The 27,942-nt window shown below is 38.2% G+C and overlaps 2 protein-coding genes across 3 annotated transcripts in view; one reads left to right on the forward strand and one right to left on the reverse strand.

The window, feature by feature from the left end:
- scube3 (signal peptide, CUB domain, EGF-like 3) overlaps positions 1–4,338 on the forward strand; it is a 106,366-nt gene extending 102,028 nt beyond the window's left edge. For both annotated transcript variants that reach the window (XM_042491616.2, XM_042491617.2), the window contains one exon: positions 204–4,338. In XM_042491616.2, coding sequence (XP_042347550.1) covers positions 204–356 — 153 coding nt within the window. In that variant the 3' untranslated portion in view covers positions 357–4,338. The remainder of the gene's footprint in view (positions 1–203) is intronic.
- A 2-nt stretch (positions 4,339–4,340) lies between these two features.
- LOC121946472 (complement component receptor 1-like protein) overlaps positions 4,341–27,942 on the reverse strand; it is a 49,082-nt gene continuing 25,480 nt past the window's right edge. Inside the window, exons 7-10 of the mRNA XM_088081969.1 lie at positions 7,420–7,516; positions 7,248–7,321; positions 6,985–7,164; positions 4,341–6,883 (exon numbers count right to left, since the gene is read on the reverse strand). Coding sequence (XP_087938095.1) covers positions 6,696–6,883; positions 6,985–7,164; positions 7,248–7,321; positions 7,420–7,516 — 539 coding nt within the window. The 3' untranslated portion in view covers positions 4,341–6,695. The remainder of the gene's footprint in view (positions 6,884–6,984; positions 7,165–7,247; positions 7,322–7,419; positions 7,517–27,942) is intronic.

A 27,942-nucleotide genomic window follows, 5' to 3' on the forward strand; every position in this document is an offset into this window, starting at 1 on the left:
AAAGTTGTTGCCAACAAACATTAGTACTTGCATGAGTCAGATGGTACATTAATACAGGGAAAACTTGCTATTGTCGTCATAAAACAGGTGTGTAGTTAGTTTTCCAGCATTGTGTAATAGCTTCAAATGTTATTCAAACTATTATTAAGGATGAAAATATGCGTTTAAGTGCAGCATTTACATCCGTGTGTTCTTCCCCACAGGATAAAAAACTGATTAAGACTCTTTTTGATGTGCTGGCTCACCCAAACAACTACTTTAAGTACACCACTCGGGAGTCCAACGAGATGCTTCCTCGCTCCTTCATACGCCTCATAAGCAGCAAAGTGTCCGCTTTTCTGCGACCATACAAGTAAAGCTCACACAACTGCTGAAGCACCCCTGACATCCCCCTCCACCTTACAGGCCACATCCCACAACTCTCACAGGACTTAAAAACATACTAGTATGTTTATTTTCCATAGGCTTTGACAATAACACTATGCAGACCTGAGAAATACTGAAAATTTGTGTTTTAGGTTTTTATTTTTGTCATATTCCCTTCAGCGCAGGTCTGCAGTCCCGAGCATTTAGTGGGGATGTAGAGTACGTGAGTGGGTTTGGTTTCTGTTGTGCAATGCAACCACAAAAAAAAAAAAAGAAAAAACAATAGAAACGCCTATTTCAGACAGTAGGAGTAACGTTTTGTGTGCGCGGTTTGAGCTTGATCGAGCTTGTTATTGTATTTGCTTAAATGAGCGGTCTGAGCTCCAGCTCCTTCCATTAAGTATGACTGTAAGTGTTGTGTAAGTGTTGTTTAACCCTGGTTCCATCGCCAGTGTCTGTGTCCTCGAGGAGGAGCGGTTGTTAATTCACATCACAGCTGTGTTCCAGGTCATTCAAAGCCTTACTATATTTGAGCTCTTAGAGCAGTTTCCAAGGGTTTTACTGTTAAAACAGTTAATCTATGTTTTGTTCCGTCTGTCTAGACTGTGCCGACGTTTTCCAACCTTCAGATAATTTCTGTCGCTCTTTATTTTTTCAACTTAAAGCAAATACGAACAGGTGGTTTATCATTCCAGGAACATAGTGGACATTTGGGAGATGAATAACAAACTTGCGAGAGCCGCAGAAATGAGATAATGTGATGTCTAGTGGAACATGTCTCTGAGAGAGAGATAGAGAGAAATGTCTTTGAGGGACATTATGTTTGCTGCTTCTTTTAAAAGGTCACTTTAATTCTTCAATCTCATTTTGTCTTTCTGATGTACTCGACACACTAATAGTCTCTAGGTTTGAAACTAAAGGAAGCTCTACATCTGAAATACTTAAGTTCTTACACACAGTAAGTTGATAATCTCACATTGCCTGTCTGTGGACTACCAGTTTTATCGTGTTTTTATTTCAATCTTGTAAATAATGAAAATAAATTAGACGAGGGTTGAATTCTTAAATCCTAAATTTCTTACGCAGGACCCCAAAAATCACTTTCTGCCCCACAAGTCTCAAATCCAAAGACACCCAGTGACCCCTCAAACACCCTACACACATTTTGTTCTGTCCCAATGAAGACAGCTCTTCCAAAGACCGCCCGAAATGGGCGGGTCACTTTGTTTTGTGCACTAAATTTAGAGCCCGTCATCCTACCTTTTTTTAGTACAAAGTGCAATGAATGAAAAAAATACACATCTTAAATTTGGTTATACACCATTGTGATGCACAACAAAGCTTGTGAAATGCACGTTTGGCTGCATTCTTGTTGACTCATTGTATTAAATATTTATCAGTCACAATGGGCAGAAGATGTTCAGGTTTCAACATGTAACTGCTCGTATTCAGAGAAACACTAAAAAAATGTATAGTCTGTCAAAAGAAAACAAAAAAACATAAAAGTATTTGGTGTGTAGAAAATATTCTTTGTGATTTCAAAACAGTGACCAAAACAGGGTAAAATTTAAGTTTTAAAAATGTAACACTTTGCTTCATACTAGGATCTGCCAAGTAGTTAAAGGAATTGTTTGATTTTTGGGGAAATTGCTTTCTTGCTGTGAATCAGATAAGACTCATACCACTCTCATCTGAACAGCAAGTATAAAGCTATAGCCAGGAGACAGCTAACCTAGCTCTGTCCAAAGGTAAATCTACCTACCAGCTTCTCTAAAACTCACTAATTCAGTGCCACTTCTGTTGCACCATTACTTGGCGGTGACTTCCTGGAATCAGTTTGCATCAGCTATGTGCAAGTTCAAACGTATCCTAGTTTGAACGTTATTTCTAACTTAGGTTGGAGTATATGTGCTACTAGCATTTCAAGGAAATAGTTCCAATGTAGACATAAGTTACAGCTCAAATCTCACACCTAGCATTTAGTAGTTGAGAAGTCCTTCGTTAAATAGTGACTGTCATGGCTCAACGTTTTTAAAGTTGGAGTGACATGGAGGAAGGGCTGTTCTTTGCGTTGGCAATGTGTTCTTAGAGATAAATTATACCCAAAGGTGATCTTGTGCCTCTATACTCAAAATAGAAATGCTTAAAATTGAACAACTTAGTGCATTATTACACATAAATATCACCGTGTGTCAAATTGGCAAGCAAATATATAAGGTTGTAATTAACAACTTATTTATGACATTCTGCCAATGTAGGCTTTCACGTGTTTGTGATAACGTCACAGTTTCATCTGCCTAAATTTAGTATTTTTCATTGATTGGATACAGAAAGTGAGAACATCATTTTCTGCGACAGTGTTTTGGTTCGTGAGGACTTTACGCCAGAGTAGCTAAGAGGAACTTTGCATCTCCACAGTACAGCCATAGATTTGTAATAAATAGATACTGCACTCCAAGATAGTGCTTGCTCAGTCAAATGAAATTGCTTGCCTGGCAAATATGCCAAAATAAGCTTCTAGCTTCCAAGTTTACTTCCGTGGTATGTAGCCCTGTGACTGTGCAGTCATGTTTGTATTATTGGCTCCGCTTGTGAGTTCTTGCTCAACTTTACATTGTGATGACATTACAGATTATTTTGAATGGCTTTTGTCGGCTAGAGGAAAGTCTTACAAAAATAAAGCCACAATGGATCGAAAGTGTGAGCGTCCTGTCAGCAGTTTTACAGATAACTTTTACAGTGGTGGTCTATGGGCAAAATGTTTTTTTGGCCAAAGGGGATTTTTTTCACTGAAATACCGGGGCCACTCCGAACAATTTAAAGCAAGGCTGAGCAGTGATCCTAGGGTCAACCAAACACTGACACAGATTTACAATCAAACCAACAAGTTCCAACGCATCATTTAGTGTCTTCACACCCTAACTTTAGAGAGAACTTTCATATCGCTGATGCAACAGGTTGTAGGAAGGACTCTCCATAAAAAAGTAAATATTCAGTAAGTGTAGGTAAGTAAGTAAGTATTTCCCAAGTTGGTGAAGATTCTCAGTCATCCAAGTCATGGTAATTCTTAATGTTACATTGTAGGCTAATGAACTTTCTTGAGTTTCTTGAAACACTTTCTACAAACTCAAGTCCAGTTGCCTACAGTATAGTACTTACAAGTATTCACCAAAATTTAGGGACTGTTCCTTTAAAGTCATTAGTACTACCACTGCAGTCAATTTGGTAAAAACAATTCCAACCCAATTCCAAACTTGTATATTCAACCCTCTAAAGAAATTAACTTGAGTTGACGCTTGCTCACTGATTAACAGATTTTTCGGGGAGTATGTTTTATCCCCACTCATGTAAATACAAATAACTGAAATGGTACACTTTATATTATGTACCCAAATTTTAGGATGACACAAAGGGATTTTGACCACATGGTCAAACTTGTGGGTGATGCTGGGCCAAGCCATCTTTCATAACTTTAAAATTTTCATAACTTTAAAATTTTCAGAGTACATAAATCTGGTCTCCAGTATCCCTGTGTACTACAGTAAATGCCAGCAGGCAGCTTCCCAGTGCGCTCACTTGGCCCTCATTCCCCAAAATCCTCCTCCCACCAGAATCAGCTTCTTTCCTGCAACCTGATCTTTTTTTTTGTTTTGTTTTTTATTGTTGCCTTTTAACGAGAGTTTGCTATGATGTATCATAGAGTCGATAATGATATTTGCACTTGAATTGTTATTGCTCATGTAAAGAAATGTCTGGATTTTGTATTGTCTTTTTAAATGAATGGAATTGGTGTTCTTATTTTCTTGTAGCTTGTTTGTTCATGAAATGCTCACTCACCGTTTAGTCTATAGAGATGATACACATAACATTATCAACTGTTTAAAAAAAGTAAACTATGTACAGAGGTGAATGAAACAGGTTTGTACTTGTTACTGCCCAAAACACTTATCGAAATAAACATACTGTACTTCAGCTTCATTTCAAACATACTTTAATGTCTGTATTATGAGTTCATAGAAGTTTAATAAGTAAGAAAATATATCACTATTAGTGCATTATTGAAGGTAGATGTTAGAGGGGATACATTGTGTTTTTTAGCATAAGAAAGCATTACTTCCATCTTCCACTGACTGATGTTTAACTAGGTTGGATTTCATATGGTAGTTTTACATTTCAGTGACCGTATCTCCTCCTCCAGTTGGTGCTTCAAGAGTGTTTCAGGTCGTGAGATTGAACTTTATGCCTAAAAGACTTACGAGCGTGTGAAATAGAACGTCAAATTTAGTTGTATTGTCAGGAGGTTTGGCTTAGAGGATTAAGTGGCTGGTTTGAATCCACAGGGTCATGAGATCGATTCTTGCTTGGGGCAGATAATTTTAGAAAGTTATTTTCCAGGTGGCTCTTGTAGCCTCAAAAGTGAAGCTGTTATGTAACGGTACAAAATGCATGGCTGAAATTTAACAGATAATGCCAGAATTCGCGAAAACTAAACATGTACAAGACAAGGAGACAACTGCATCACAAACAAACAAACAAAATGCCATACACTTGAATATTAAAACATGTCAGTACTCTCTAATGGACAAAGTATGTTATTACATCACAGTTTCTAAATTACCTCAGATCTTACTTTGACATTTCTTTACTGATATTCCTTGATTTCAACAGACGCATCTGCCGATACTGCTTTTACCTGTTTTTGGACAACTTCACCTGATTTATCGGCCAAAATGACATATTATTTAACTTTACGTGCCTTCATTTGCTATGCAATAGCATAAATAAAATAAAATATTAGCTGAAGTATCTGCCTGTTCTGCTGATATAAGGGTCATATGGCGCTGAAGCGCAAAATTCAGCATCAGCAGTGAGTGACATCTGTCGAAACTCGACTGATATATGAGTCCGGCCGATATTCCTTTATTCTGACAGACGCATCTGCCAATACTAGTTTTACCTGTTTCTGGAAAACTTCACCTGATTTATCGGCCAAAACGACATATCATTCAACTTTACATACCTTAATTTGCTCTGCAATATCTCAGTCAGTGTCTAAACTGTATGCATCTACATCCAAATGATATTTTATGGCATGAATAAAATAAAATATCAGCTGATATATCCATCTGTTCTGCTGATATAAGGGTCAAACGGTGTTGAAATGCAAAATTCAGTATTGGTAGTGACATCTGTCAAAAAAATTCAGCAGACAAAGAGACAATTGTGTGTTTTGTAAATGTTTTAAGTGTTCATGGCAAGGTATGTCTTCGATGACTTAAATCAGCAGAACAAACAGATATATCAACTGATATTTTATTTTATTTACGCCATAAAAGTCAAATGTCACCTGTCCCATACAAGACTTGAACTGGCAACCTCAGGTAGCCTGACCATCTGATTTACCTACTGAGCTAAACTACCTGCCATCTCCTATATATATGACATTCCCTTTAGCCCTGTGCTTTGGACATTGATGACTTTTCAATGAAGTTCTTGGCAGGGAAAATTCAGTATTCAGTATAAGAAAATTCAGGAAACAAGGAGACAGTTGTGTGTGTTTTAACTGTTTTAAGTGTTCATGGCAAGGTATGTCTTTGATGACTTATATCAGCAGAGCAAACAGATATATCAGCTGATATATTTGATTTATGCCATAAAAGTCAAATGTCCCCTGTCCCAGACAAGACTTGAACCAGCACCCTCAGGCATACTAACCACCTGAATTACCCACTAAGCCAAATCTCCAGAGACCCTGTGCATTTTCGATGTTCCCTATAGCTCTTTGCTTGGGACAGCAATGTACAATGTACACCAAAGTAACAACAATTTCCTGTTTCATGGCAAAACATAAATTATACGCAGCGCCATGGGAAAACCATAAAAGTTTTGCGCTGACCTTTGATAACTGTCCATCATCAAGGGATTAAGATTGGACACACCAAATTTGACGTCAATCAGATTAATCCTGTAGGACAGGTTCACAAAAGTACAAGGCCCAAAATCGCCAAAAATTGCATCTGGGCATGATACATAAGTGTAACAAAATTTCATAATTGTAGTAGAAACCAGTAAGTGGTGCTACATGTTGGGGGGAGCTGTGGAGCCATTTTGCCACACCCGTTTCTGAAACCACCAAAATACAGAATCTTTTCCAAGACTGGACGAATGCACCACCTTGAATGAGTTTTTGAGCATTTTTTGACCTCCAAAAATTAGATTCATTGGGGAGAAAAAAATAATAATTCGTTGCATTCCAAGAGGGTCTTCTCACCACTTTTGGTGCTCAGGCTCTAATAATGTCAAGTAATGCATATACAACAAAGAATTTATTACTGATATGTACATTTGGGCAGGCCAGGGAACCACTGGCCATCAGGACCACAGGTAGCAATGCTTGGGCCAGTCCTTGTGTAGCCAGGGGTACACTCGATATATATAGTGTCCCTTTCTCGATACATCTTGGTCTGAGCTCCCATCCAGTAGGCGTTGGAGACATTTGGAAATGGACATGTTATTTCTGTGGGAACAGAAATCAATGTTTTTTCTATTAATGTCAGAAAAGGTAAAAAAGTTGGATAACGATTTAAAAAGTATTTTGTCACCAATATTATCAGTAACCTTTGCATGTAGGAGGAGAATCACTCCATGTCCCATCCTCGGTACACCAAATCTGGCTTTGACCAGTAAGGGTTCCCACATGACAATGGTAGCGAATCACAGTCCTGTATGTGTATGGTGGCTCCTGTGGGCCTTTCATCACTGCATTTGTTGCTTTTGAAGGCTCCTCACACACCACAGCTGGAAGAGATACAGTGTTTAGCACAACTAAAGATGAGGGAAAATTAAAGGGCTCGCAATGATACTTTTGTTGCTTGCAGCACCTTCACAGGTAGGAACATGTCCATTCCAACCTTGACTCATGCAGGTCCTGGTTGCCCGTCCCACAAGACGGTGTCTGGCAAGGAGGAAATGAAAGTCATAGTTTTACAAATGGAGAATGCTAAATATTTTATGTGTAAAATAAAGTAAGGGAAGATAGAGAAATTTGCTTACCCATCATCACAGATGGCTCTAGCAGTATCTCCAAATTCCACACCAGTGTATGTAAACTGTCCATTGATAATTTCTCCTGCAGAGCCACATAGCTTTCCTTGATAGGAGAAAAAATGTTACAGTTAAGAGTTTAATTAGCCAAGGTGACCATGTAATGTATTCTATGGTATGAAAGAAAATGGCATAATACAGCATGTCGAAAAAAAAAAAAAAGCCCAGAACTATATAGTATAGTATGATGGAAATTGTCAAAATATAACATGTCTAAACAATGTCTGAAAACCACATAGTGGAGCATGTCCAAACATGCCATAGTATAGCATCTTGAAAAAATGTTCAAAAATAAAGTATAACGTCGAAAAAAAAGCCAAAACTGACAGTGTGTAATATCGAAAAATGTCAAAATATCACATTTAAAAAAAAGGGGTGAAAACCACATTGGATTTCCAGACATGTCATAGTATAACATGTCCAAGGTTAATGGTAAAAAACATTATACTTTGGCATGTTGAAAGAACAATATTAATATGTCAAACACAACATAGTATAGTATGTCGAAAAATGGCAATATATGACGTGAAAAAAGAAGCTGAAAAACACATACTATAGCATGTCGAGACACATCATAGTAGTAGTAGTATAGTAGTAGTAGTAGAAAAAGAATATTATATCGAGAAAAAGAAAACGTCCCAAAATACAATTATATAGCATTTTTAAAAATGGCTTAATGTGTAATATACCTTGGAAAGAAACATCAATGTATACAATCAATGGTCGAACAAGGCAATAGTATAGTATGGCGAAAAAAGTCAAATTTGGACCGCTCCTAAAAATGGCTGAAAACGAACTAGAATAGCTCGTAGAGACGCGTCATAGCGCACAAAGTGGGAATAAAGGCCAAAAAAGGCCAAAAACCTCATAATTTAGCATGTCGAAAAAATGGTCGAACAAGGCAATAGTATAGTATGGCGAAAAAAGTCAAATTTGGACCGCTCCTAAGAATGGCTGAAAACGACCTAGAATAGCTCGTAGAGACGCGTCATAGCGCACAAAGTGGGAATAAAGGCCAAAAAAGGCCAAAAACCTCATAATTTAGGATGTCGAAAAAATTGGTCAAACAAGGCAATAGTATAGTATGGCGAAAAAAGTCAAATTTGGACCGCTCCTAAAAATGGCTGAAAACAACCTAGAATAGCTCGTAGAGACGCGTAATAGCGCACAAAGTGGGAATAAAGGCCAAAAAAAGGCCAAAAACCTCATAATTTAGCATGTCGAAAAAATGGTCAAACAAGGCAATAGTATAGTATGGCGAAAAAAGTCAAATTTGGACCGCTCCTAAAAATGGCTGAAAACGACCTAAAATAGCGCGTAGAGACGCGTCATTGTGCACAAAGTGGGAATAAAGGCCAAAAAAAGACCAAAAACCTCATAATTTAGCATGTCGAAAAAATTGGTCAAACAAGGCAATAGTATAGTATGGCGAAAAAAGTCAAATTTGGACCGCTCCTAAAAATGGCTGAAAACGACCTAAAATAGCGCGTAGAGGCGCGTCATAGTGCACAAAGTGGGAATAAAGGCCAAAAAAAGGCCAAAAACCTCATAATTTAGCATGTCGAAAAAATGGTCAAACAAGGCAATAGTATAGTATGGCGAAAAAAGTCAAATTTGGACCGCTCCTAAAAATGGCTGAAAACAACCTAGAATAGCTCGTGAGGCAGCATAATAGCACACAAAGTGGGAATAAAGGCCAAAAAAGGCCAAAAACCTCATAATTTAGCATGTCGAAAAAATTGGTCAAACAAGGCAATAGTATAGTATGGCGAAAAAAGTCAAATTTGGACCGCTCCTAAAAATGGCTGAAAACAACCTAGAATAGCTCGTAGAGACGCATAATAGCGCACAAAGTGGGAATAAAGGCCAAAAAAGGCCAAAAACCTCATAATTTAGCATGTCGAAAAAATTGGTCAAACAAGGCAATAGTATAGTATGGCGAAAAAAGTCAAATTTGGACCGCTCCTAAAAATGGCTGAAAACGACTTAGAATAGCTTGTGAGGCAGCGTAATAAGCGCACAAAGTGGGAATAAAGGCCAAAAAGGCCAAAAACCTCATAATTTAGCATGTCGAAAAAATTGGTCAAACAAGGCAATAGTATAGTATGGCGAATAAAGTCAAATTTGGACCGCTCCTAAAAATGGCTGAAAACAACCTAGAATAGCTTGTAGAGACGCGTAATAGCACACAAAGTGGGAATAAAGGCCAAAAAAGACCAAAAACCTCATAATTTAGCATGTCGAAAAAATTGGTCAAACAAGGCAATAGTATAGTATGGCGAAAAAAAGTCAGATTTGGACCGCTCCTAAAGATTATTGAAAACGACTTAGAATAGCTCGTAGAGACGCGTAATAGCGCACAAAGTGGGAATAAAGGCCAAAAAAGGCCAAAAACCTCATAATTTAGCATGTCGAAAAAATTGGTCAAACAAGGCAATAGTATAGTATGGCGAAAAAAGTCAAATTTGGACCGCTCCTAAAAATGGCTGAAAACAACCTAGAATAGCTTGTAGAGACGCGTAATAGCACACAAAGTGGGAATAAAGGCCAAAAAAGGCCAAAAACCTCATAATTTAGCATGTCGAAAAAATTGGTCAAACAAGGCAATAGTATAGTATGGCGAAAAAAGTCAAATTTGGACCGCTCCTAAAAATGGCTGAAAGCGACTTAGAATAGCTCGTAGAGACGCGTAATAAGCGCACAAAGTGGGAATAAAGGCCAAAAAGGCCAAAACCTCATAATTTAGCATGTCGAAAAAATGGTCAAACAAGGCAATAGTATAGTATGGCGAAAAAAGTCAAATTTGGACCGCTCCTAAAAATGGCTGAAAACAACCTAGAATAGCTCGTAGAGGCAGCGTAATAGCACACAAAGTGGGAATAAAGGCCAAAAAAGGCCAAAAACCTCATAATTTAGCATGTCGAAAAAATTGGTCAAACAAAGGCAATAGTATAGTATGGCGAAAAAAAGTCAGATTTGGACCGCTCTAAAAATGGCTGAAAACGACTTAGAATAGCTCGTAGAGACGCGTAATAGCGCACAAAGTGGGAATAAAGGCCAAAAAAGGCCAAAAACCTCATAATTTAGCATGTCGAAAAAATTGGTCAAACAAGGCAATAGTATAGTATGGCGAAAAAAGTCAAATTTGGACCGCTCCTAAAAATGGCTGAAAACGACTTAGAATAGCTCGTAGAGGCAGCGTAATAAGCGCACAAAGTGGGAATAAAGGCCAAAAAAGGCCAAAAACCTCATAATTTAGCATGTCGAAAAAATTGGTCAAACAAGGCAATAGTATAGTATGGCGAAAAAAAGTCAAATTTGGACCGCTCCTAAAAATGGCTGAAAACAACCTAGAATAGCTCGTGAGAGACGCATAATAGCACACAAAGTGGGAATAAAGGCCAAAAAGGCCAAAAACCTCATAATTTAGCATGTCGAAAAAATTGGTCAAACAAGGCAATAGTATAGTATGGCGAAAAAAGTCAAATTTGGACCGCTCCTAAAATGGCTGAAAACAACCTAGAATAGCTCGTGAGAGACGCATAATAAGCGCACAAAGTGGGAATAAAGGCCAAAAAAGGCCAAAAACCTCATAATTTAGCATGTCGAAAAAATTGGTCAAACAAGGCAATAGTATAGTATGGCGAAAAAAAGTCAAATTTGGACCGCTCCTAAAATGGCTGAAAACAACCTAGAATAGCTTGTAGAGACGCGTAATAGCACACAAAGTGGGAATAAAGGCCAAAAAAGGCCAAAAACCTCATAATTTAGCATGTTGAAAAAATTGGTCAAACAAGGCAATAGTATAGTATGGCGAAAAAAGTCAAATTAGCACCGCTCCGAAAAATGGCCAAATACAACCTAGAAGAGCTCGTAGAGACGCAGCGTAATAAGCGCAAAGTGGGAATAAAGGCCAAAAAGGCCAAAAACCTCATAATTTAGCATGTCGAAAAATTGGTCAAACAAGGCAATAGTATAGTATGGCGAAAAAAGTCAAATTTGGACCGCTCCTAAAATGGCTGAAAACAACCTAGAATAGCTCAGAGACGCGTAATAGCACACAAAGTGGGAATAAAAGGCCAAAAAGGCCAAAAACCTCATAATTTAGCATGTCGAAAAATTGGTCAAACAAGGCAATAGTATAGTATGGCGAAAAAAGTCAAATTTGGACCGCTCCTAAAAATGGCTGAAAACAACCTAGAATAGCTCAGAGAGGCATAATAAGCGCACAAAGTGGGAATAAAGGCCAAAAAAGGCCAAAAACCTCATAATTTAGCATGTCGAAAAAATTGGTCAAACAAGGCAATAGTATAGTATGGCGAAAAAAGTCAAATTTGGACCGCTCCTAAAACTGGCTGAAAACAACCTAGAATAGCTCGTAGAAGCGCGTAATAGCACACAAAGTGGGAATAAAGGCCAAAAAGGCCAAAAACCTCATAATTTAGCATGTCGAAAAAATTGGTCAAACAAGGCAATAGTATAGTATGGCGAAAAAAGTCAAATTTGGACCGCTTCCTAAAATGGCTGAAAACGACTTAGAATAGCTCGTGAGAGATGCGTAATAAGCGCACAAAGTGGGAATAAAGGCCAAAAAGGCCAAAAACCTCATAATTTAGCATGTCGAAAAAATTGGTCAAACAAGGCAATAGTATAGTATGGCGAAAAAAGTCAAATTTGGACCGCTCCTAAAAATGGCTGAAAACAACCTAGAATAGCTCGTAGAGACGCGTAATAGCGCACAAAGTGGGAATAAAGGCCAAAAAAAGGCCAAAAACCTAAAAATTTAGCATGTCGAAAAATTGGTCAAACAAGGCAATAGTATAGTATGGCGAAAAAAGTCAAATTTGGACCGCTCCTAAAAATGGCTGAAAACGACTTAGAATAGCTCGTGAGGCAGCGTAATAAGCGCACAAAGTGGGAATAAAGGCCAAAAAGGCCAAAAACCTCATAATTTAGCATGTTGAAAAAATTGGTCAAACAAGGCAATAGTATAGTATGGCGAAAAAAGTCAAATTTGGACCGCTCCTAAAAATGGCTGAAAACGACTTAGAATAGCTCGTAGAGACGCGTAATAAGCGCACAAAGTGGGAATAAAGGCCAAAAAGGCCAAAAACCTCATAATTTAGCATGTCGAAAAAATTGGTCAAACAAGGCAATAGTATAGTATGGCGAAAAAAGTCAAATTTGGACCGCTCCTAAAAATGGCTGAAAACGACTTAGAATAGCTCGTGAGGCAGCGTAATAAGCGCACAAAGTGGGAATAAAGGCCAAAAAAAGGCCAAAAACCTCATAATTTAGCATGTCGAAAAAATTGGTCAAACAAGGCAATAGTATAGTATGGCGAAAAAAGTCAAATTTGGACCGCTCCTAAAAATGGCTGAAAACGACTTAGAATAGCTCGTAGAGAGGCAGCGTAATAAGCGCACAAAGTGGGAATAAAGGCCAAAAAAGGCCAAAAACCTCATAATTTAGCATGTCGAAAAATTGGTCAAACAAGGCAATAGTATAGTATGGCGAAAAAAGTCAAATTTGGACCGCTCTAAAAATGGCTGAAAACGACTTAGAATAGCTCGTGAGGCAGCGTAATAGCGCACAAAGTGGGAATAAAGGCCAAAAAAAGGCCAAAAACCTCATAATTTAGCATGTCGAAAAAATGGTCAAACAAGGCAATAGTATAGTATGGCGAAAAAAGTCAAATTTGGACCGCTCCTAAAAATGGCTGAAAACAACCTAGAATAGCTCAGAGACGCATAATAGCACACAAAGTGGGAATAAAGGCCAAAAAAGGCCAAAAACCTCATAATTTAGCATGTCGAAAAAATTGGTCAAACAAGGCAATAGTATAGTATGGCGAAAAAAGTCAAATTTGGACCGCTCCTAAAAATGGCTGAAAACAACCTAGAATAGCTCGTAGAGACGCATAATAAGCGCACAAAGTGGGAATAAAGGCCAAAAAGGCCAAAAACCTCATAATTTAGCATGTCGAAAAAATTGGTCAAACAAGGCAATAGTATAGTATGGCGAAAAAAGTCAAATTTGGACCGCTCCTAAAATGGCTGAAAACGACTTAGAATAGCTCGTGAGACGCGTAATAAGCGCACAAAGTGGGAATAAAGGCCAAAAAAGGCCAAAAACCTCATAATTTAGCATGTCGAAAAAATTGGTCAAACAAGGCAATAGTATAGTATGGCGAATAAAGTCAAATTTGGACCGCTCCTAAAAATGGCTGAAAACAACCTAGAATAGCTTGTAGAGACGCGTAATAGCACACAAAGTGGGAATAAAGGCCAAAAAAGACCAAAAACCTCATAATTTAGCATGTCGAAAAAATTGGTCAAACAAGGCAATAGTATAGTATGGCGAAAAAAGTCAAATTTGGACCGCTCCTAAAACTGGCTGAAAACAACCTAGAATAGCTTGTAGAGACGCGTAATAGCACACAAAGTGGGAATAAAGGCCAAAAAAGGCCAAAAACCTCATAATTTAGCATGTTGAAAAAATTGGTCAAACAAGGCAATAGTATAGTATGGCGAAAAAAGTCAAATTTGGACCGCTCCTAAAATGGCTGAAAACAACTTAGAATAGCTCGTGAGGCAGCGTAATAAGCGCACAAAGTGGGAATAAAGGCCAAAAAGGCCAAAAACCTCATAATTTAGCATGTCGAAAAAATTGGTCAAACAAGGCAATAGTATAGTATGGCGAAAAAAAGTCAAATTTGGACCGCTCTAAAAATGGCTGAAAACAACCTAGAATAGCTCGTAGAGACGCATAATAGCACACAAAGTGGGAATAAAGGCCAAAAAAGGCCAAAAACCTCATAATTTAGCATGTCGAAAAAATTGGTCAAACAAGGCAATAGTATAGTATGGCGAAAAAAGTCAAATTTGGACCGCTCCTAAAAATGGCTGAAAACGACTTAGAATAGCTCGTAGAGACGCGTAATAGCGCACAAAGTGGGAATAAAGGCCAAAAAAGGCCAAAAACCTCATAATTTAGCATGTCGAAAAAATTGGTCAAACAAGGCAATAGTATAGTATGGCGAAAAAAGTCAAATTTGGACCGCTCCTAAAAATGGCTGAAAACAACCTAGAATAGCTTGTAGAGACGCGTAATAGCACACAAAGTGGGAATAAAGGCCAAAAAAGGCCAAAAACCTCATAATTTAGCATGTCGAAAAAATTGGTCAAACAAGGCAATAGTATAGTATGGCGAAAAAAGTCAAATTTGGACCGCTCCTAAAATGGCTGAAAACGACTTAGAATAGCTCGTGAGACGCAGTAATAAGCGCACAAAGTGGGAATAAAGGCCAAAAAAGGCCAAAAACCTCATAATTTAGCATGTCGAAAAATTGGTCAAACAAGGCAATAGTATAGTATGGCGAAAAAGTCAAATTTGGACCGCTCCTAAAACTGGCTGAAAACAACCTAGAATAGCTTGTAGAGACGCGTAATAGCACACAAAGTGGGAATAAAGGCCAAAAAAGGCCAAAAACCTCATAATTTAGCATGTCGAAAAAATTGGTCAAACAAGGCAATAGTATAGTATGGCGAAAAAAGTCAAATTTGGACCGCTCCTAAAAATGGCTGAAAACGACTTAGAATAGCTCGTAGAGACGCGTAATAGCGCACAAAGTGGGAATAAAGGCCAAAAAAGGCCAAAAACCTCATAATTTAGCATGTCGAAAAAATTGGTCAAACAAGGCAATAGTATAGTATGGCGAAAAAAGTCAAATTTGGACCGCTCCTAAAAATGGCTGAAAACGACTTAGAATAGCTCGTAGAGGCAGCGTAATAAGCGCTACAAAGTGGGAATAAAGGCCAAAAAGGCCAAAAACCTCATAATTTAGCATGTCGAAAAAATTGGTCAAACAAGGCAATAGTATAGTATGGCGAAAAAAGTCAAATTTGGACCGCTCCTAAAAATGGCTGAAAACGACTTAGAATAGCTAAATGAGGCAGCGTAATAAGCGCACAAAGTGGGAATAAAGGCCAAAAAGGCCAAAAACCTCATAATTTAGCATGTCGAAAAAATTGGTCAAACAAGGCAATAGTATAGTATGGCGAAAAAAGTCAAATTTGGACCGCTCTAAAAATGGCTGAAAACGACTTAGAATAGCTCGTGAGGCAGCGTAATAAGCGCACAAAGTGGGAATAAAGGCCAAAAAAGGCCAAAAACCTCATAATTTAGCATGTCGAAAAAATGGTCAAACAAGGCAATAGTATAGTATGGCGAAAAAAGTCAAATTTGGACCGCTCCTAAAAATGGCTGAAAACAACCTAGAATAGCTCGTAGAGACGCATAATAGCACACAAAGTGGGAATAAAGGCCAAAAAAGGCCAAAAACCTCATAATTTAGCATGTCGAAAAAATTGGTCAAACAAGGCAATAGTATAGTATGGCGAAAAAAGTCAAATTTGGACCGCTCCTAAAAATGGCTGAAAACAACCTAGAATAGCTCAGGAGACGCATAATAAGCGCACAAAGTGGGAATAAAGGCCAAAAAGGCCAAAAACCTCATAATTTAGCATGTCGAAAAAATTGGTCAAACAAGGCAATAGTATAGTATGGCGAAAAAAGTCAAATTTGGACCGCTCCTAAAAATGGCTGAAAACGACTTAGAATAGCTCAGAGAGGCAGCGTAATAAGTGCACAAAGTGGGAATAAAGGCCAAAAAAGGCCAAAAACCTCATAATTTAGCATGTCGAAAAAATGGTCAAACAAGGCAATAGTATAGTATGGCGAAAAAAGTCAAATTTGGACCGCTCCTAAAAATGGCTGAAAACAACCTAGAATAGCTCGTAGAGACGCATAATAGCACACAAAGTGGGAATAAAGGCCAAAAAAGGCCAAAAACCTCATAATTTAGCATGTCGAAAAAATTGGTCAAACAAGGCAATAGTATAGTATGGCGAAAAAAGTCAAATTTGGACCGCTCCTAAAAATGGCTGAAAACAACCTAGAATAGCTCGTAGAGACGCATAATAGCGCACAAAGTGGGAATAAAGGCCAAAAAAGGCCAAAAACCTCATAATTTAGCATGTCGAAAAAATTGGTCAAACAAGGCAATAGTATAGTATGGCGAAAAAAGTCAAATTTGGACCGCTCCTAAAATGGCTGAAAACAACTTAGAATAGCTCAGAGAGGCAGCGTAATAAGCGCACAAAGTGGGAATAAAGGCCAAAAAGGCCAAAAACCTCATAATTTAGCATTTCGAAAAAATTGGTCAAACAAGGCAATAGTATAGTATGGCGAAAAAAGTCAAATTTGGACCGCTCCTAAAATGGCTGAAAACAACCTAGAATAGCGTGTAGAGACGCGTAATAGCACACAAAGTGGGAATAAAGGCCAAAAAAGACCAAAAACCTCATAATTTAGCATGTCGAAAAAATTGGTCAAACAAGGCAATAGTATAGTATGGCGAAAAAAGTCAAATTTGGACCGCTCCTAAAAATGGCTGAAAACAACCTAGAATAGCTTGTAGAGACGCGTAATAGCACACAAAGTGGGAATAAAGGCCAAAAAAGGCCAAAAACCTCATAATTTAGCATGTCGAAAAAATTGGTCAAACAAGGCAATAGTATAGTATGGCGAAAAAAGTCAAATTTGGACCGCTCCTAAAAATGGCTGAAAACGACTTAGAATAGCTCGTAGAGACGCGTAATAGCGCACAAAGTGGGAATAAAGGCCAAAAAAAGGCCAAAAACCTCATAATTTAGCATGTCGAAAAAATGGTCAAACAAGGCAATAGTATAGTATGGCGAAAAAAAGTCAAATTTGGACCGCTCCTAAAAATGGCTGAAAACAACCTAGAATAGCTCGTAGAGACGCCGTAATAAGCACACAAAGTGGGAATAAAGGCCAAAAAGGCCAAAAACCTCATAATTTAGCATGTCGAAAAAATTGGTCAAACAAGGCAATAGTATAGTATGGCGAAAAAAGTCAAATTTGGACCGCTCCTAAAAATGGCTGAAAACAACCTAGAATAGCTCAGAGACGCAGCATAATAAGCGCACAAAGTGGGAATAAAGGCCAAAAAGGCCAAAAACCTCATAATTTAGCATGTCGAAAAAATTGGTCAAACAAGGCAATAGTATAGTATGGCGAAAAAAGTCAAATTTGGACCGCTCCTAAAATGGCTGAAAACGACCTAGAATACCTCGTAGAGACGCATAATAGCACACAAAGTGGGAATAAAGGCCAAAAAAGGCCAAAAACCTCATAATTTAGCATGTCGAAAAAATTGGTCAAACAAGGCAATAGTATAGTATGGCGAAAAAAGTCAAATTTGGACCGCTCCTAAAAATGGCTGAAAACGACTTAGAATAGCTCGTAGAGAGCGTAATAAGCGCACAAAGTGGGAATAAAGGCCAAAAAAGGCCAAAAACCTCATAATTTAGCATGTCTAAAAAATTGGTCAAACAAGGCAATAGTATAGTATGGCGAAAAAAGTCAAATTTGGACCGCTCCTAAAATGGCTGAAAACAACCTAGAATAGCTTGTAGAGACGCGTAATAGCACACAAAGTGGGAATAAAGGCCAAAAAGGCCAAAAACCTCATAATTTAGCATGTCGAAAAAATTGGTCAAACAAGGCAATAGTATAGTATGGCGAAAAAAGTCAAATTTGGACCGCTCCTAAAAATGGCTGAAAACGACTTAGAATAGCTCAGTGAGGCAGCGTAATAGCGCACAAAGTGGGAATAAAGGCCAAAAAGGCCAAAAACCTCATAATTTAGCATGTCGAAAAAATTGGTCAAACAAGGCAATAGTATAGTATGGCGAAAAAAAGTCAAATTTGGACCGCTCCTAAGATGGCTGAAAGCAACCAAGAATAGCTCGTAGAGACGCATAATAGCGCACAAAGTGGGAATAAAGGCCAAAAAAGGCCAAAAACCTCATAATTTAGCATGTCGAAAAAATTGGTCAAACAAGGCAATAGTATAGTATATGGCGAAAAAAAGTCAAATTTGGACCGCTCCTAAAAATGGCTGAAAACAACTTAGAATAGCTCGTGAGAGGCGTAATAAGCGCACAAAGTGGGAATAAAGGCCAAAAAGGCCAAAAACCTCATAATTTAGCATGTCGAAAAAATTGGTCAAACAAGGCAATAGTATAGTATGGCGAAAAAAAGTCAAATTTGGACCGCTCCTAAAATGGCTGAAAGCGACTTAGAATAGCTCGTAGAGACGCGTAATAGCGCACAAAGTGGGAATAAAGGCCAAAAAAGGCCAAAAACCTCATAATTTAGCATGTCGAAAAAATTGGTCAAACAAGGCAATAGTATAGTATGGCGAAAAAAGTCAAATTTGGACCGCTCCTAAAATGGCTGAAAACGACTTAGAATAGCTCGTGAGACGCGTAATAAGCGCACAAAGTGGGAATAAAGGCCAAAAAGACAAAAAACCTCATAATCAAGCATTTAGAAAAAATGGTCAAACAAGGCAATAGTATAGTATGGCGAAAAAAGTCAAATTTGGACCGCTCCTAAAAATGGCTGAAAACAACCTAGAATAGCTAAATGAGAGGCATAATAGCACACAAAGTGGGAATAAAGGCCAAAAAGGCCAAAAACCTCATAATTTAGCATGTCGAAAAAATTGGTCAAACAAGGCAATAGTATAGTATGGCGAAAAAAGTCAAATTTGGACCGCTCCTAAAATGGCTGAAAACAACCTAGAATAGCTTCAGAGACGGCATAATAAGCGCACAAAGTGGGAATAAAGGCCAAAAAAGGCCAAAAACCTCATAATTTAGCATGTCGAAAAAATTGGTCAAACAAGGCAATAGTATAGTATGGCGAAAAAAGTCAAATTTGGACCGCTCCTAAAATGGCTGAAAACAACTTAGAATAGCTCGTGAGAGGCAGCGTAATAAGCGCACAAAGTGGGAATAAAGGCCAAAAAAGGCCAAAAACCTCATAATTTAGCATGTCGAAAAAAATTGGTCAAACAAGGCAATAGTATAGTATGGCGAATAAAGTCAAATTTGGACCGCTCCTAAAATGGCTGAAAACAACCTAGAATAGCTTGTAGAGACGCGTAATAGCACACAAAGTGGGAATAAAGGCCAAAAAAGACCAAAAACCTCATAATTTAGCATGTCGAAAAAATTGGTCAAACAAGGCAATAGTATAGTATGGCGAAAAAAGTCAAATTTGGACCGCTCCTAAAACTGGCTGAAAACAACCTAGAATAGCTTGTAGAGACGCATAATAGCACAAAGTGGGAATAAAGGCCAAAAAGGCCAAAAACCTCATAATTTAGCATGTCAAAAATTGGTCAAACAAGGCAATAGTATAGTATGGCGAAAAAAAGTCAAATGTTGACCGCTCCAAAAAATGGCAGAAAACAACTTAGAATAGCTCGTAGAGACGCGTAATAGCGCACAAAGTGGGAATAAAGGCCAAAAAAGGCCAAAAACCTCATAATTTAGCATGTCGAAAAAATTGGTCAAACAAGGCAATAGTATAGTATGGCGAAAAAAGTCAAATTTGGACCGCTCCTAAAAATGGCTGAAAACAACCTAGAATAGCTTGTAGAGACGCGTAATAGCACACAAAGTGGGAATAAAGGCCAAAAAAGGCCAAAAACCTCATAATTTAGCATGTCGAAAAAATTGGTCAAACAAGGCAATAGTATAGTATGGCGAAAAAAGTCAAATTTGGACCGCTCCTAAAATGGCTGAAAACGACTTAGAATAGCTCGTAGAGACGCGTCATAGTGCACAAAGTGGGAATAAAGGCCAAAAAAGGCCAAAAACCTCATAATTTAGCATGTCGAAAAAATTGGTCAAACAAGGCAATAGTATAGTATGGCGAAAAAAGTCAAATTTGGACCGCTCCTAAAATGGCTGAAAACAACCTAGAATAGCTTGTAGAGGCAGCGTAATAGCACACAAAGTGGGAATAAAGGCCAAAAAAGGCCAAAAACCTAATAATTTAGCATGCCGAAAAAATTGGTCAAACAAGGCAATAGTATAGTATGGCGAAAAAAGTCAAATTTGGACCGCTCCTAAAATGGCTGAAAACAACTTAGAATAGCTCGTGAGAGACGTAATAAGCGCACAAAGTGGGAATAAAGGCCAAAAAGGCCAAAAACCTCATAATTTAGCATGTCGAAAAAATTGGTCAAACAAGGCAATAGTATAGTATGGCGAAAAAAGTCAAATTTGGACCGCTCCTAAAACTGGCTGAAAACAACCTAGAATAGCTTGTAGAGGCAGCGTAATAGCACACAAAGTGGGAATAAAGGCCAAAAAAGGCCAAAAACCTCATAATTTAGCATGTCGAAAAAATTGGTCAAACAAGGCAATAGTATAGTATGGCGAAAAAGTCAAATTTGGACCGCTCCTAAAATGGCTGAAAACAACTTAGAATAGCTCAGAGAGGCGTAATAAGCGCACAAAGTGGGAATAAAGGCCAAAAAGGCCAAAAACCTCATAATTTAGCATGTCGAAAAAATTGGTCAAACAAGGCAATAGTATAGTATGGCGAAAAAAGTCAAATTTGGACCGCTCCTAAAATGGCTGAAAACAACCTAGAATAGCTCGTGAGACGCCATAATAGCGCACAAAGTGGGAATAAAGGCCAAAAAGGCCAAAAACCTCATAATTTAGCATGTCGAAAAAATTGGTCAAACAAGGCAATAGTATAGTATGGCGAAAAAAGTCAAATTTGGACCGCTCCTAAAATGGCTGAAAACAACTTAGAATAGCTCAGAGAGACGCGTAATAGCGCACAAAGTGGGAATAAAGGCCAAAAAGGCCAAAAACCTCATAATTTAGCATGTCGAAAAATTGGTCAAACAAGGCAATAGTATAGTATGGCGAAAAAAGTCAAATTTGGACCGCTCCTAAAATGGCTGAAAACAACCTAGAATAGCTCAGAGAGGCAGCGTAATAGCGCACAAAGTGGGAATAAAAGGCCAAAAAGGCCAAAAACCTCATAATTTAGCATGTCGAAAAAATTGGTCAAACAAGGCAATAGTATAGTATGGCGAAAAAAAGTCAAATTTGGACCGCTCCTAAAATGGCTGAAAACAACCTAGAATAGCTCAGAGAGGCAGCATAATAAGCGCACAAAGTGGGAATAAAGGCCAAAAAGGCCAAAAACCTCATAATTTAGCATGTCGAAAAAATTGGTCAAACAAGGCAATAGTATAGTATGGCGAAAAAAGTCAAATTTGGACCGCTCCTAAAAATGGCTGAAAACAACCTAGAATAGCTAAATGAGGCAGCATAATAGCGCAAAGTGGGAATAAAGGCCAAAAAAGGCCAAAAACCTCATAATTTAGCATGTCGAAAAAATTGGTCAAACAAGGCAATAGTATAGTATGGCTAAAAAAGTCAAATTTGGACCGCTCCTAAAAATGGCTGAAAACAACCTAGAATAGCTCAGAGAGGCAGCGTAATAAGCGCACAAAGTGGGAATAAAGGCCAAAAAGGCCAAAAACCTCATAATTTAGCATGTCGAAAAAATTGGTCAAACAAGGCAATAGTATAGTATGGCGAAAAAAGTCAAATTTGGACCGCTCCTAAAATGGCTGAAAACAACCTAGAATAGCTTGTAGAGACGCGTAATAGCACACAAAGTGGGAATAAAGGCCAAAAAGGCCAAAAACCTCATAATTTAGCATGTCGAAAAATTGGTCAAACAAGGCAATAGTATAGTATGGCGAAAAAGTCAAATTTGGACCGCTCCTAAAACTGGCTGAAAACAACCTAGAATAGCTTGTAGAGGCAGCGTAATAGCACACAAAGTGGGAATAAAGGCCAAAAAGGCCAAAAACCTCATAATTTAGCATGTTGAAAAAATTGGTCAAACAAGGCAATAGTATAGTATGGCGAAAAAAGTCAAATTTGGACCGCTCCTAAAATGGCTGAAAACGACTTAGAATAGCTCAGAGAGGCAGCGTAATAAGCGCACAAAGTGGGAATAAAGGCCAAAAAGGCCAAAAACCTCATAATTTAGCATGTCGAAAAAATTGGTCAAACAAGGCAATAGTATAGTATGGCGAAAAAGTCAAATTTGGACCGCTCCTAAAATGGCTGAAAACAACCTAGAATAGCTCAGAGGCAGCGTAATAGCACACAAAGTGGGAATAAAAGGCCAAAAAGGCCAAAAACCTCATAATTTAGCATGTCGAAAAAATTGGTCAAACAAGGCAATAGTATAGTATGGCGAAAAAAGTCAAATTTGGACCGCTCCTAAAAATGGCTGAAAACAACCTAGAATAGCTCGTAGAGACGCATAATAGCGCACAAAGTGGGAATAAAGGCCAAAAAAGGCCAAAAACCTCATAATTTAGCATGTCGAAAAAATTGGTCAAACAAGGCAATAGTATAGTATGGCGAAAAAAGTCAAATTTGGACCGCTCCTAAAATGGCTGAAAACAACCTAGAATAGCTTGTAGAGACGCTGTAATAGCACACAAAGTGGGAATAAAGGCCAAAAAGGCCAAAAACCTCATAATTTAGCATGTCGAAAAAATTGGTCAAACAAGGCAATAGTATAGTATGGCGAAAAAAGTCAAATTTGGACCGCTCCTAAAATGGCTGAAAACAACTTAGAATAGCTCGTGAGAGACGCGTAATAAGCGCACAAAGTGGGAATAAAGGCCAAAAAGGCCAAAAACCTCATAATTTAGCATGTCGAAAAAATTGGTCAAACAAGGCAATAGTATAGTATGGCGAAAAAAGTCAAATTTGGACCGCTCCTAAAAATGGCTGAAAACAACCTAGAATAGCTTGTAGAGACGCGTAATAGCACACAAAGTGGGAATAAAGGCCAAAAAAGGCCAAAAACCTCATAATTTAGCATGTCGAAAAAATGGTCAAACAAGGCAATAGTATAGTATGGCGAAAAAAGTCAAATTTGGACCGCTCCTAAAAATGGCTGAAAACAACCTAGAATAGCTCGTAGAGACGCATAATAGCGCACAAAGTGGGAATAAAGGCCAAAAAAGGCCAAAAACCTCATAATTTAGCATGTCGAAAAAATTGGTCAAACAAGGCAATAGTATAGTATGGCGAAAAAAGTCAAATTTGGACCGCTCCTAAAAATGGCTGAAAACAACCTAGAACAGCTTGTAGAGACGCGTAATAGCACACAAAGTGGGAATAAAGGCCAAAAAAGGCCAAAAACCTCATAATTTAGCATGTCAAAAAATTGGTCAAACAAGGCAATAGTATAGTATGGCGAAAAAGTCAAATTTGGACCGCTTCCTAAAATGGCTGAAAACAACCTAGAATAGCTCAGTAGAGGCAGCGTAATAAGCGCTAAAGTGGGAATAAAGGCCAAAAAGGCCAAAAACCTCATAATTTAGCATGTCGAAAAAATTGGTCAAACAAGGCAATAGTATAGTATGGCGAAAAAAGTCAAATTTGGACCGCTCCTAAAAATGGCTGAAAACGACTTAGAATAGCTCGTAGAGACGCGTAATAGCGCACAAAGTGGGAATAAAGGCCAAAAAAGGCCAAAAACCTCATAATTTAGCATGTCGAAAAAATGGTCAAACAAGGCAATAGTATAGTATGGCGAAAAAAGTCAAATTTGGACCGCTCCTAAAAATGGCTGAAAACAACCTAGAATAGCTCGTAGAGACGCATAATAGCACACAAAGTGGGAATAAAGGCCAAAAAAGGCCAAAAACCTCATAATTTAGCATGTCGAAAAAATTGGTCAAACAAGGCAATAGTATAGTATGGCGAAAAAAGTCAAATTTGGACCGCTCCTAAAATGGCTGAAAACAACCTAGAATAGCTAAGAGAGACGCATAATAGCGCACAAAGTGGGAATAAAGGCCAAAAAAGGCCAAAAACCTCATAATTTAGCATGTCGAAAAAATTGGTCAAACAAGGCAATAGTATAGTATGGCGAAAAAAAGTCAAATTTGGACCGCTCCTAAAATGGCTGAAAACAACTTAGAATAGCTCAGAGACGCATAATAAGCGCACAAAGTGGGAATAAAGGCCAAAAAAGGCCAAAATCCTCATATTTTAGCATGTCGAAAAATTGGTCAAACAAGGCAATAGTATAGTATGGCGAATAAAGTCAAATTTGGACCGCTCCTAAAAATGGCTGAAAACAACCTAGAATAGCTTGTAGAGACGCGTAATAGCACACAAAGTGGGAATAAAGGCCAAAAAAGGCCAAAAACCTCATAATTTAGCATGTCGAAAAAATTGGTCAAACAAGGCAATAGTATAGTATGGCGAAAAAAGTCAAATTTGGACCGCTCCTAAAATGGCTGAAAACAACCTAGAATAGCTCGTAGAGACGCGTAATAGCGCACAAAGTGGGAATAAAGGCCAAAAAAGGCCAAAAACCTCATAATTTAGCATGTCGAAAAAATGGTCAAACAAGGCAATAGTATAGTATGGCGAAAAAGTCAAATTTGGACCGCTCCTAAAATGGCTGAAAACAACCTAGAATAGCTCAGTGAGACGCATAATAGCACACAAAGTGGGAATAAAGGCCAAAAAGGCCAAAAACCTCATAATTTAGCATGTCGAAAAAATTGGTCAAACAAGGCAATAGTATAGTATGGCGAAAAAGTCAAATTTGGACCGCTCCTAAAATGGCTGAAAACAACCTAGAATAGCTCAGAGAGGCATAATAAGCGCACAAAGTGGGAATAAAGGCCAAAAAAGGCCAAAAACCTCATAATTTAGCATGTCGAAAAAATTGGTCAAACAAGGCAATAGTATAGTATGGCGAAAAAAGTCAAATTTGGACCGCTCCTAAAAATGGCTGAAAACGACTTAGAATAGCTCGTAGAGACGCGTAATAGCGCACAAAGTGGGAATAAAGGCCAAAAAAGGCCAAAAACCTCATAATTTAGCATGTCGAAAAAATTGGTCAAACAAGGCAATAGTATAGTATGGCGAAAAAAGTCAAATTTGGACCGCTCCTAAAAATGGCTGAAAACAACCTAGAATAGCTTGTAGAGACGCGTAATAGCACACAAAGTGGGAATAAAGGCCAAAAAAGGCCAAAAACCTCATAATTTAGCATGTCGAAAAAATTGGTCAAACAAGGCAATAGTATAGTATGGCGAAAAAAGTCAAATTTGGACCGCTCCTAAAAATGGCTGAAAACAACCTAGAATAGCTCAGAGAGGACGCGTAATAAGCGCACAAAGTGGGAATAAAGGCCAAAAAGGCCAAAAACCTCATAATTTAGCATGTCGAAAAAATTGGTCAAACAAGGCAATAGTATAGTATGGCGAAAAAAGTCAAATTTGGACCGCTCCTAAAAATGGCTGAAAACAACCTAGAATAGCTTGTAGAGACGCGTAATAGCACACAAAGTGGGAATAAAGGCCAAAAAAGGCCAAAAACCTCATAATTTAGCATGTCGAAAAAATTGGTCAAACAAGGCAATAGTATAGTATGGCGAAAAAAGTCAAATTTGGACCGCTCCTAAAAATGGCTGAAAACAACCTAGAATAGCTCGTAGAGACGCATAATAGCGCACAAAGTGGGAATAAAGGCCAAAAAAGGCCAAAAACCTCATAATTTAGCATGTCGAAAAAATTGGTCAAACAAGGCAATAGTATAGTATGGCGAAAAAAGTCAAATTTGGACCGCTCCTAAAAATGGCTGAAAACGACTTAGAATAGCTCGTAGAGACGCGTAATAGCGCACAAAGTGGGAATAAAGGCCAAAAAAAGGCCAAAAACCTCATAATTTAGCATGTCGAAAAAATGGTCAAACAAGGCAATAGTATAGTATGGCGAAAAAAGTCAAATTTGGACCGCTCCTAAAAATGGCTGAAAACAACCTAGAATAGCTCGTAGAGACGCATAATAGCACACAAAGTGGGAATAAAGGCCAAAAAAGGCCAAAAACCTCATAATTTAGCATGTCGAAAAAATTGGTCAAACAAGGCAATAGTATAGTATGGCGAAAAAAGTCAAATTTGGACCGCTCCTAAAAATGGCTGAAAACAACCTAGAATAGCTCGTAGAGACGCATAATAGCGCACAAAGTGGGAATAAAGGCCAAAAAAGGCCAAAAACCTCATAATTTAGCATGTCGAAAAAATTGGTCAAACAAGGCAATAGTATAGTATGGCGAAAAAAGTCAAATTTGGACCGCTCCTAAAAATGGCTGAAAACAACCTAGAATAGCTCGTAGAGACGCGTAATAGCGCACAAAGTGGGAATAAAGGCCAAAAAAAGGCCAAAAACCTCATAATTTAGCATGTCGAAAAAATTGGTCAAACAAGGCAATAGTATAGTATGGCGAAAAAAGTCAAATTTGGACCGCTCCTAAAAATGGCTGAAAACAACCTAGAATAGCTTGTAGAGACGCGTAATAGCACACAAAGTGGGAATAAAGGCCAAAAAAGGCCAAAAACCTCATAATTTAGCATGTCGAAAAAATTGGTCAAACAAGGCAATAGTATAGTATGGCGAAAAAAGTCAAATTTGGACCGCTCCTAAAACTGGCTGAAAACAACCTAGAATAGCTCAGAGAGGCCATAATAGCGCACAAAGTGGGAATAAAGGCCAAAAAAAGGCCAAAAACCTCATAATTTAGCATGTCGAAAAAATGGTCAAACAAGGCAATAGTATAGTATGGCGAAAAAAGTCAAATTTGGACCGCTCCTAAAATGGCTGAAAACAACCTAGAATAGCTTCAGAGAGACGTAATAGCACACAAAGTGGGAATAAAGGCCAAAAAGGCCAAAAACCTCATAATTTAGCATGTCAAAAAAATTGGTCAAAAAAGGCAATAGTATAGTATGGCGAAAAAAGTCAAATTTGGACCGCTCCTAAAATGGCTGAAAACAACCTAGAATAGCTAGCTTGTAGAGACGCGTAATAGCACACAAAGTGGGAATAAAGGCCAAAAAAGGCCAAAAACCTCATAATTTAGCATGTCGAAAAAATTGGTCAAACAAGGCAATAGTATAGTATGGCGAAAAAAGTCAAATTTGGACCGCTCCTAAAAATGGCTGAAAACAACCTAGAATAGCTTCAGAGACGCGTAATAGCGCACAAAGTGGGAATAAAGGCCAAAAGGCCAAAAACCTCATAATTTAGCATGTCGAAAAAATTGGTCAAACAAGGCAATAGTATAGTATGGCGAAAAAAGTCAAATTTGGACCGCTCCTAAAATGGCTGAAAACAACCTAGAATAGCTCAGAGACGCAGTAATAGCGCACAAAGTGGGAATAAAGGCCAAAAAAAGGCCAAAAACCTCATAATTTAGCATGTCGAAAAAATGGTCAAACAAGGCAATAGTATAGTATGGCGAAAAAAGTCAAATTTGGACCGCTCCTAAAAATGGCTGAAAACAACCTAGAATAGCTCAGAGAGACGCATAATAAGCGCACAAAGTGGGAATAAAGGCCAAAAAGGCCAAAAACCTCATAATTTAGCATGTCGAAAAAATTGGTCAAACAAGGCAATAGTATAGTATGGCGAAAAAAGTCAAATTTGGACCGCTCCTAAAAATGGCTGAAAAC

This window comes from Plectropomus leopardus, chromosome 9, assembly GCF_026936395.1.
Source record: "Plectropomus leopardus strain MGB_pleo_1.0 chromosome 9, ASM2693639v1, whole genome shotgun sequence".
In the NCBI taxonomy this organism is placed as follows: Eukaryota; Metazoa; Chordata; class Actinopteri; order Perciformes; family Serranidae; genus Plectropomus; species Plectropomus leopardus.